The following is a 12,074-nucleotide window of genomic DNA, read 5'->3' as shown; positions in this document are numbered from 1 at the left end:
AGAACTCTAGGAGATACCATTGCCGTCATTTTTTTTATTGGTGTAGGAGGCAGTTGCGCAACCTAGAAAGAACCACTGACTGTCGACAGGAAAAATAAAACGCATACATAAAGATCGTAGTCAACGAATCTTTCTGATGTTTTGGAACTATATTTTCAATCTAAAAGATGCTAAAAGTGTATTACCTGAAAACTTTATTCAATATATGATTTTAGGAAAGCATTTTTTTCAAGAGAAATTGTTTCGAATTTTCATTCTTCAGAAAGGACTACTGACTAATTGCATTCTGAAAAGCAGTGACAGTCATACAGTTTCTCTGTCGGCGGCTCGCAGTCAAAAGCACAACAACGATATTGGATATTGGTAAGTTGTTGTAACGTTGGTTAAAGTAAAAGTAATAAAAAAGAAGGAAAACCCATTGCATGTACATGTATACTATGTGATACGAAAAGGAAGTACACATGTGTCCCATTAATTTAATATATATACAATTGAAACTTTTAATTCAATTGAAAAAACAAGATGGCGTGATCAATAAAGCTAAGCGTATCATCCTCTTTTTTTTCAAGAAACGTTAAGCTGCTTTTGTTTTTTAATGTTATATAAAAACAAGATGTGGTATATTTCCTTATTAGACAACTCTCAACCAGAGGTTAAATGACCTAGAAGCTAGCCATATTCGACCTTCAACAATGAGCAAAAAACATATCGTATAACTTGTTAATGTGTGGTATTTTAATTTATCTCATGCTAACTCAACTTTTGTTTCACAACGTATCTTGATGATTTTTTTTCACACAATGCCTTGCAAAATTAATCAGTGGGTCGTATTTCATTCAATGTTGGCACTCGTTAATTCGAGACAAATGTATCGATTGGTCCCTGACACATCGGTCTTTTAAAAGACATACAATATATGAAGTATTGTCACAAATGCAACAGCAATAAGTTAACGCTTAATTTTTGTCAGCATCAATTTCGATCTCTTTATGTTTTTGCACGTATTTATACGTATTCGGTGTTCCTCTTTCTGTGGTCTGACCGTTTATTTCAGGAGAAACAGAAATGTAAAACTAACATTTTACAATATACATTACAATCTTTGGTTTTGTTTATTTTGTTTAATTGGTTGTTGCTAGCTTTACTTTATTGGCAAATACTTCATGCTTATTCAGAACAAAATCAAATTAGCAATCAGGCAATACGAAGTTTGTACATAACTTGGATGAAGGGTTGGAACTATGAACTGCCACTCGAATATGAGTGGTTGTTGGGTATGGATACGCACGATACATGAACGCAACACGCACGATACACGAACGCAACACGCACGATACGCGACGAAAGCACGGAAAAATGGTCAGTTTTACCTTGCAACGTGACACATACAAATCCCAAGTTGTTATAAGTGTAGTCCGAGATTACTCTGACGTCCGACGGCTGTTTAGCCAGTCAAGCTGGGGCCGTGGGACGTCAGAGCTCGTTCCATAACAAAAAGTGGATATTTGCCCACCCAAAATAGATGCGCTGCTTCCTCGCTTCTGGAGCCGACTGAGGGCCTTGGAATTATATAAATCGGGCACCAATATCTTCAATTTTCATTTATCTCTTCATTTATGTAAGTTTTACCTACCTGCCAAATCTTTATTTTTCTATATTTTAACATTTTTCACAGAGACCCATGACTTCTCCATGTTGCCTTTCATTTTCAAAGATTATCACGTGACCACGAGAAACAGTGCAAATGACCATAATGTAACACCTCGTTCATTTACGCTGCAAGTTACCTAAATGTCAGAGAGCTGCCGATTGTTATCGTGGTTGGAACTAAATGCTAGTTACCGATCTCTTGTAAATGAGGTGAAAAAACGTGGTTGCTTCTAAATGTTAAACATCGATCTCCTATAAAGGAGGTAACAAAATATAGATATTTGCATATTTGAGTCTCGAGTCCGCGAAATCTCTCGTAACTTGACGTCCATTTGAAAGTGAAAGTCAAAAATGCAAAAATCATGGGTCTCTGTGAAAAATGTTAAAATATAGAAAAATAAAAATTTGGCAGGTAGGTAAAACTTACATAAATGAAAACTGAAGAGATTGGTGCCCGATTTATATAATTTCCAAGGCCCTCAGTCGGCTCAAAAGCGAGGAAGCAGCGCATCTATTTTGCTTGGGCAAATATCCACTTTTTGATATGGAACGAGCTCTGACGTCCCACGGCTCCAGCTTGTCTGGCTAAACAGCCGTCGGACGTCAGAGTAATCTTTGACTATTATAAGTGTTTCAATAATGTGCAGAGAGCATAGAAAACCCTAGTACACAGAACAGGCATCGCGGATTTATCACCGAACTTTAACTAGACTGTAAATGTCATCCAAAATGTGTGGATCCTGACAATTAAAGGGGTTCCGAATGAGATGTTTCATTTCGAAATAAAGTAGTTGCTCTTTTTCGTCTATTTCAATGCGATATAAATACACAGAAAACCGCTACGTACATCCATTGATCTGCAAATATTCCTGTTTCACATTATTAAAGCTTCTGGGAAGATATCTTCAAAATAATTAACAATGAGAAATCTTTCTATGCCAAATACGTCAACAGCTAACAGTTAATAATTTTCAAATTAAATTTTGATTTTCTTAAGTAGGACACACACGTCAACAAAGTGACAGTGTTTTGATTTATAGTTTGGTTTGAAGTACTATAGATGAGATTTATTTATATAATTCAAAAAATACAACTGGCATGTAATTTGTTATGATATATCTTCACTAGATCAGACATTGATCGCTACAAATATATCAGATTAAATTTGTGATTTATCTTAAACGTGTTTTACAGCTTTTATATGAACTTTTGTGGTCTATAATTGATTTTCCGTTCGTTTAAATAAAACAGTGATGGATTCAGCCGTCAAAATATTCATTTCGTTGTTTTGGTGAAAAATAGCCAAGAGGGCGTTGATTAGAGTGAAGGAAAGTGTATTACAATGGAACTGCCTTTCTCATTCATGCGGATGGTAGATTTGTTACTGTATATGAGTGATTAAATAGTGGTTTATATTAATCAATTTGTAGTGAAAGTTTTAAACGATTATGGAGAAATTTACATCCCTAAATTATTTGTACTCACGGACAATGATCGATAGACATATGTAAATTGCCTGCTATTGTATGTAGGCGGGCTCGAAAGAATGACATATTTTGTGCGAAAGTTTACTAATTACATAACTAGTTTAAATGATTAATAACTCGGAAATGTCATTTCTGCACTGTGCAATGTTTCAATGTTTTTTTTCAACTGAAATCATGAATATTTTGATTCATAATTATATTATTTAATTAAGAAAAAAATCCTAATTTCTTGGATAAATTGCTGCAACTAGCTAGATTTTTAGTAAACTGTGGAATAACATATACTATAAACTTATTAACATTGGAAAGGTAACGTCTTTTGACAGGTGATTTGGGCACTTTGTCTCAACCAATCAGATCACTGGATATTGACTTCATTGACTACCAACAATGAACGTAAAACCATTTACGATTAGCTACACGAGGTCACCGGTAGACGTACAGTTTGTCAACCAATGTGATGTATTAGAGGATGAAAACTTAACTGATGACAATAAGGTTCAGACAACTGTTAAAAAGAGAGATAATAAAAATAATGAAGGAAAGAAGAAAGAAGAAAAATATTATGTGAATTACAAAGTTGAACCAAATCGAAGGACTTCTAAGAGTCCGATGTCTCCCCCAAATGAATTATTGCTTAAAAATGGTGAAACTAAAAATGAAACTAAGAAAAATGGAATTATTTCTAATGATGAGGAATCATTAAAAGAAGATGCATCGAACGAAAGAGAAACGTGGGGTAAAAAGTCGGAGTTTTTATTGTCCGTCATAGGATTTGCTGTGGACCTCGGGAACGTATGGCGTTTTCCATATATTTGTTACCGAAATGGAGGGGGTAAGTCTTACATTACTTATAATTTATATATATTTTTTTAATATACTTGACAGAAGAAAGTTGACATTTGAAAAAATGGTTGGCTTTTTGTACAATTTTGCAATCAATTAGACGCCTAATGCAATAACATTAGACATCAACTCTTCATTAAAGCAAAAATTCAATTTCAAAATAATTAAAAATGTAAATAGATTTTTTTACATAGATTACCTACATCTGCAATGCTGTGTGACCGTACAAAAAGGCTCTTTTGTCAGTTTTATTATTTAATAAATCATCTTTTGTACAGATATTTAATATCTTGTGTAATATGTAGAAAGTATGTTAAGTATCTGATAAACACGAGATTGTATGTCCTATATATAAACACATACATAGCATATAAAAGAAAGGTTAATAGAAAAAAATATATCATTTGCAACATGTGGCTCTAGTACGTCTATATTGTTACAATAAGTTAACACGTGTTCCAATAATAGGAGGAACAGACAAAAGCCACTGGAAAGATATATACAAAATAGAAAATATAGTTGTGTGTAGAAAAATATTCAATATTTGAATGGATGTACTTGTACATGTAAATAGGGGCCCCGAAAAGAATAATTAAGAAAAATGCACAAAAACTAAATTATTTTGCACTAAGGGAAGGGATATCCGCACTTAAGCAGATACACATCTAATATATATGCAGTGTTAAAGAAATAACATGCATGATTATTGACATCTTGAAATAAAAGTTATAAAAAATCTTTTTTGGGGGATTTTTGTTTACAAAGGAAATAATTGGATGGTATGAAAAATTTAAAATAAAAAATCTCTAGCGAATTTGAAGTCCGCGGACAGATTAGAACCAAAACTTAGAAATGAGATCTGGCGAAAAACTGTCTTTGTTGTGATTTTAAAAGTAACTTGCGTAATGAAAAACTTTTCTTGTTTTAATCAACCTACTTGCATAATTCATATTTAGCTTACATTGAAATTTACAACGAGTATTGCTTTGAATATGATAAGAAATAGGTCTCTTATGCTAAATAGTCTATAAAAACTATGGCCTTTGCATAGCTTTTACTTTTCTCACTTTACGATTTAACTTACATGCCTACGACTTAACTTACATGCCTACGACTTAACTTACATGCCTACGACTTAACTTACATGCCTATGGAATAAAGTTGACCAAGACATTGGCTGGAATTCATGTTTCTAAGACGCTTAATGCATAGGAGTTATTGTCCAGGACATTGTTTTCTGCTCTTTGATCGGGTTGTTGTGTCTTTGACACATTCTTCATTTCCATTCTCAATTTTATTTGCTAGAATTTGTTTTTCCAAGATGCTCGTTGAGAACAAGCTGACTAAGACACTAACAGGAATAAACTTTACTAAGACGCTTTTGGAATTCAATATAAAACAAAAATAATGAAGTATTAAATTGACTATTATTATACTAAAACACGTGTTGGTAACTTAAGATTTAGACTATTGACTCACTACAACGAATTTGATAATGTTTTTCGTTTTTACACATTAATACATTCGTTTTACTAGATGCTTAAAGATAATTAAATATGCGGCCATGTAAATCGCTCCTTTAATTTATAGATCTGAAGTTAAGTGTAGTACGTACAAATCTCTTGTTTTAATCGAATTGTCAGGCTCCCTCGAAATCGATCCCTGCAATTAGCGTTAAAATTTAACCGTTGTAGCACGAGGGGAATATATTGATTGTGTTATTCGGAAGGGACGAAAAGGAGGCAGAAGCAATCAAAACTTATAAGTCGAAGAAAAACTAAAAATAATCAAGGCAAAATGAAAACCGAAAAATATCGAAAAGACAAAAAAACACTATACAAGAATGAGTATCACAGGGACTCATGAAAACCCGGGTAATTCAAGTTCTCCGGAAAGGTACATGTAGCAGATCCTGCTTCACATGTGAAAACCGTCGTGTGGCTCATGTCAATAATAAGTAATAAATAGCAGACAATTACTTACAGACATAAGGACATATGCAGTGTAAATGTATTTGAAAATTGATGATTACATACTAATGAATTAACATTGTTCCATGGAATTCGATCATGTTTTAACTAAGAAATAAAAATGTACTTATAGACGATAATGCATACATATACTATAATGCCAAAACCGAATGGAACCTGGAACTTTTTGACCTTGCCAGTATATGTTATGTCCCAGAGGGAACTGACTCTAGTATAACATATTTATTGAGAATGATTCAAGATGTAACATATTAGCGTAGTTCTCTCTATTAAGTGATTTTCGTAACTTAAGAGTAGTTATTAAGAAAAGTTAAATTCCTAGTTTTAGGTGTTACATTTTAGAAATAGTATGCATATGCTGCATGCCTGGATTCGTGAGAATGTAACGCGTAATTAGATAGAGACAGTGTTTGTTGGGGGAGTGATTGATGACTAATTGTTGTTTGCTTAGCATCCTGTGTTAAATGTTTCATTCATGTTCAAGATGAGAAAAATATACTATAAATCAAAAAGGTTAAACAAAAAGCAAAAATAAGAAAATGTAGGAAAAATACAGTTCCGGGTATCTTGCAACCAACTGGAATATATCTTAATTTTATTAGGAACGGAAAGCTGAAATTTATTTTAGGCGGGATATGTTTTTTACTTATTTGTATTTGTTTCATGCGTATTTGTTTACCTCAACATACATATGACGAGGGTGATTATTCTTTTACAAGTTTTATATTATTATCTATCATTATTAACATGATGTAGTATACATTTTCCCCTAGGGTGTATATTTTGTATGTACTGAGAAATAATTTGTGATACACGATGCATTCTGTCTGATGACTAGACAACACATGCACGTGGTAAAACTTGTAATTAATAATTATTGTTTTTCATTCAACGGTTGTGAATGGCCTGCGGCTAGATAAATTTTGTGTTCGTTACATGCAGTGGTGTAAAATTTAGTCCTTTTGAATCAATTTCTAGTCCTTAAGATATCAGGTTTAGCAAAAGAGTTCAGAGGCAGAAAACTTTTTTTGTCTGAAGAAAACTACTGAGGCTGCATGACTTTTGCGTTCGTTATATACAATGGTGTAAAGTTTAGTCCTTTTGAATAATTCCTAGTCCTTTAGATATTAGGTAGAGCAAATGAGGTCATATGCTTATTTTTTTTGGTCTGAAGAAAACCACTTCAAAAGGGCTATGTCTATGGAAAAAAAAACCACTATTTAGCATGTAAAGTTTATATAACTATTGAAGCAACGATTAAACTTTGAATTTGATTATTTTGCACACATAAAAGAAATAGTGAAATTCACTTTATTCCTGAGGCTTGTTATGAAGTTTTGATAATGTTCAAACTAAGTTTATAATGTTTACTTAGAAATGCACATTACACCCAAAATGGTTGAAGGTAATATATACAATGCAAACATCAAATAGTTATGATATCAAAACAGTTTTTTTTTTTATTTCATATTGTCGCATTATCTTTATTACAAAGTATCAGTAAAACATGAGGTGTTATTCTAGATAAATTATGAGCTGTCAATTGTTGTTCTGTTCAAAAACCTATATAAAAAAACTAGTTGATTTATTTTGAAATCTAAATTTGGACACAATGATTATATTTCCTGATGACCAATATTGTCGTGATTGATATATTAAGCAAGTCCTAGAGTACATTGACATTTTTGTATACAAGACTTGAATAGTGGATAATCTAATGATGTTATTATTTAGTTCTATAAGTTAGGGACCTCATGTCAGGTTATTGTCAATTTCATCTTGTATGCAATTGAGAAATTTGTTAACCTCACAAATTTGACAGATATCAGAATTGCGGTCATCTTGACTGACCACAAAACAACTACGAAACATTTGCATATCTTTGTTTTTCGAATTAGTCAGTAAACTATAATGTCATTGACATTTATAAATCATTGTGTATTTTACATTACACCTGTCGGTGTAAATACATTTCTCTAATTCTATGGAAATTTATCCCTTTCCCAACCCATTGTATAAAAAAAATTAATCAACGTGTGGTTGCTGGTGATCTCAAAAGATCATTGGATGATTTTAAGGGTCATGACCTTTTTAGCTAACTGGATGAATCAAAATTTGATAACAGGTGTTAATGAAATTGACAACTTCGTGCAATGTGAAAGGCACTCGAAGGGGGATTTTCGGTTAACAAAAAAAGAAAATGTCTTTTTAATCATTAGAGAAACAGATTCTTACATAGTTACTCGTGGATTATCGGATTTATCCAATCTCGATAGTTAAATTATAAATTTTAAAGTCCTCGCCGAGGCGGCTCGGACTTTAAAATTGATAATTTAACTATCTCGATTGGATAAATCCGATAATCCACTGGTATCAATGTAAGAATCTATATGTAGCACACGTTTTTAAAACTACTTTCTTTCCAAAAAATCCCTGAAATCTACATGTGCAAAAACTGCAATTGTTTGTGTTATGCTTTTTGTATTAGATTTTTGCACAATTGAAAAGGTTTTATGAAACATGTAAAAAAAAAGGATATGCAGTGTATGTCAATGACACAGTAACCCAACGACAACAGTAATTGACAACACCAAGAGGTCGTAGACAATCAAAAGACCACACAGTGGCCAATCTAGTCATTTAAAAAGATAGGTTCCAACCTAGGAGAAAGTGTGTGTTTCAAATATATGCCCTCACTCAAATGCATTGATCGTCAAAAATGGGGGTTCCAACTCCAGAACCCGCATGGATCCCGGCGCCACTGCCACAAAACTCTACACAGACAGCTAGAGACTTGGCAACACGAACCCCAGCAAACAGAGGGTTAAACTCGAGTATGACATGTTAAGCAGTTCCTGGTCATTTGACGAGTCGAAAGGAGAGAAAAATATTAGCATACAAATATCTCATAATCTAAGATATTAAACATAATGTAGCCTTTCAAAATTGTAAGGGATCATATATTGCAGAACTCATTTAGTTCTTATACTGATGCTTGATGGTCTAAAATGTGAAGTGTGATAACTTTTATAAGAAAATGCGAATGTATCTTTCGGATCTATTCACATTAAAAACTGCTTCATCATGCTTGAGACTTGTCGATATTGCATACCTTTTTATTCGACATGATATATATATAGCAAATAAGCTATCCTTTCATTTCGTGACATTTAGTGAGTGCCATTAGCATTCCAATAATTAACAATGCATTTATTAGATAATTACACGTCATATACTAGCAAATGTATTAATAACATTGCTATTTTTTTAATAAGCAGTTAGAAATATCAGCAGGTGATAGAATATATTCCTTGTATTATAATTGGATAGGTTATCTTACGTGTTAAATACAAAGTTGCAAAAATATATAAACATATATTCATTGTCCGATAAATCATAATTGATAGCCGTGATTTGTTACAAAATGAACGTAATACACAGTACACTTATACGTTTTTGAAGAAAAAACACGAAAACATATTCCTCTTAGGTACATGTTTGAAAGCTAAAAATCTATGCATATACAATAGAAATGAATTAAGATTTTCATGTCCCCAAAATAAAGGACCATTAGCCTTTTACTTCTTGTTTTTGAGGTTAATGGGTAGAGAAAATCTTCAAGATTCCATGTTTTAATATCTGGTATGTTAAAAGACCTTTCCAAAGCTTCACCTCTAAGTTTAAATGTTTAAACAATATCAAAATAAAAAAGAAATTAATCAAATACCAAGTGTGCATTTGTGTTATTAATTGACTCTTATATATACAGATATAATTATACACGAGTCTAAATTGAAAACTACGTTCAAACCTATGATTGCGTTGGATAAAACCGCAATTTTTATACGTGTGCCTGTAGTACAAATTTCGTTGTAGAAGGGTCTAAATACAGCACAAAAAACATTTCCCAAAAGACCAAAAATGTGAAGAAGTATATTTGAACAAAACGCATTTGACTAACAGGTCGAACAACTGATGTTCTTGATGTAGCTACTACCTAAGTTTTAGTTTACAAACGTCATTTTGCATTTAAATCTCAATACAAAATAACGTTTCTTTCCTTCTTAATTTCTGCAATCAGTGATTTTAACAGTATAAAAATAAAACATAAATTGATGTGCACATGAGACAATGTCCTCGATATTGATTAGCTCAACGAGATTGATTTTCTCGCTTGAGCTGGTACAGCGGAAGTGAGAAAAACAATCGAGTTGAGATGACCAATGATAATCTGTTTATCGCTATTTTACCTATGACGACGTTGTAAATTTCAATGTCAATTTCGTTAGCAACTCCACGAGGTCTCCTTAGATTCTTGCGATAATTTTTCCATCTCAAGCGAGAAGCATGATATGAAAATTTTCACAAAAAAAGATCAAAGGAAAATGCACAAAATAGCGATAAATGTAGATACCATTATAGTTTAAAAGGAACAAACTTAACCTCACACGAACACGTGCTAAATTTGCAACAACGAAATACAGCAAAATACGTCGCTAAATGTTTCACCTAATAGAATTAAAACCGATTATTACAAAATAACTATTTACGTTAATGAAAAAATAAAAGTATATTAAATACAAGTAAGTTAATAAAATATACATGATGATGATATATGATAAGTAAACGAATTGAAATGAAATATACATTTCTACTTCGAACAGTAAGTTTGGCAAAACATTTAGGAATTTTGGTCCTCAATGCTCTTCAACTTCATACTTTATTTGGCCTTTTTAACTTAATTGGATTCGAGCGTCACTGATAAGTCTTTTGTAGACGAAACGTGCGTCTGGCGTATATACACAAGTTAGTCCTGGTATATATCTATGATGAGTTTATTTTTTACAAAGCAGCTAGGTCGACTGCAATTACGGGAGGAACATTTGAAAGCCACTAAAACGAGGCTATGTAATATAGAGGCAGACAGTTTGCATTTAAACAGGCAATCAGTTGTTCCAACTATATAACGTACAAGGCATTTACCTGAAAGGTGTTTAAAAAATTGAAAGTGCTTTTACTTTCCAAGTTATGATAATGATATCAATCGCCAATTGTGTTTACACCATGTATAAAGACTGCTTGGAGAGATTTCTCCCAAAACTATATATATTATCATTACATAAGTAAACATTGATTGTTGAACAATACTAGTATACATTTACTTTGACGATTGAAACAGTTATAATTAGCTTGTCAATACACGCATTTCAACCACAAAATTCAAACAACTTAGAGTAGATGAGGATGGTGTTTTCTTCGAAAACAATTGTGGACAAACTTGATAATAATTTTTTGTTTGTTTTTATAATTACCCATTCAATATAAGTGCACATTGTATATTTGACCCTCTTGAGTAGCTTAATTAAGGAGGTGTTATTTTACGGAGTGTTTCTTCCTGTGCATTTGTTCCCGTTTTCTTGACCTAAATGTATATCATACAGTAAATAACTTAATGAATATTTCACTTCGTATCTTGTACTCGACAATAGATAAAAATGTATTCCATTCATGTCAAGAATTCTTTACGTGATACTTATATTTTTCTATGTCACGCGACTTTGTTTGTAAACATTAGTTGAACTATTTGTTACAGTTTTGCTGTTGTTTTTATGCTTAATCATGGTATGGGAATTTCTTGACAAAAAGTAAATAAATATGATATATTGTGATCAAGAGAATAGATTTTGTTTAGCAAATTATCCCGTGGTTGGTGGAATTAAACAAAAACATTACGGGTACAAATATGTACAAAAGGGAAGTAGGGTACACGTCAAAGATCAACACAAAATGACAAAAAGTCGGGAATACTAGATGTAAAACAAACAACGATCAATCTTTTATATACTACTTACTATTTTATATAAGAGAGGGGGGTTATAACCAACCGTGAACACAAAATTGCTTTATGTTAAAAAAAACCAAACAACAGTTAACGTGTGTAGCATATCATTCAAAGGCATTGCCCCGCTATATCACGGTTACAAGAAACAATCATAACAGGTACCGGTAACCTCAACTATTATATTAGTTTCATTTTCCAATCAATCATCTATTATGCAAATAACATGTACACAAATAAGTCGTTGCTTTATTTGTACTT

At 32.4% G+C, this 12,074-nt stretch overlaps 1 protein-coding gene across 1 annotated transcript in view; it reads left to right on the top strand.

Moving 5' to 3' along the window:
• The window catches only part of LOC134680984 (sodium-dependent serotonin transporter-like), a 40,332-nt gene that overhangs the window by 2,592 nt on the left and 25,666 nt on the right, over positions 1-12,074 (top strand). The window contains exons 2-3 of the mRNA XM_063540310.1: positions 263-363; positions 3,464-3,972. Coding sequence (XP_063396380.1) covers positions 3,528-3,972 — 445 coding nt within the window. The 5' untranslated portion in view covers positions 263-363; positions 3,464-3,527. The remainder of the gene's footprint in view (positions 1-262; positions 364-3,463; positions 3,973-12,074) is intronic.

Source organism: Mytilus trossulus, chromosome 8 (assembly GCF_036588685.1).
Source record: "Mytilus trossulus isolate FHL-02 chromosome 8, PNRI_Mtr1.1.1.hap1, whole genome shotgun sequence".
Classification (NCBI taxonomy): domain Eukaryota; kingdom Metazoa; phylum Mollusca; class Bivalvia; order Mytilida; family Mytilidae; genus Mytilus; species Mytilus trossulus.
Note: the sequence above shows the minus strand (reverse complement) of the source record. Positions and strands in the feature narration are given on the sequence as shown.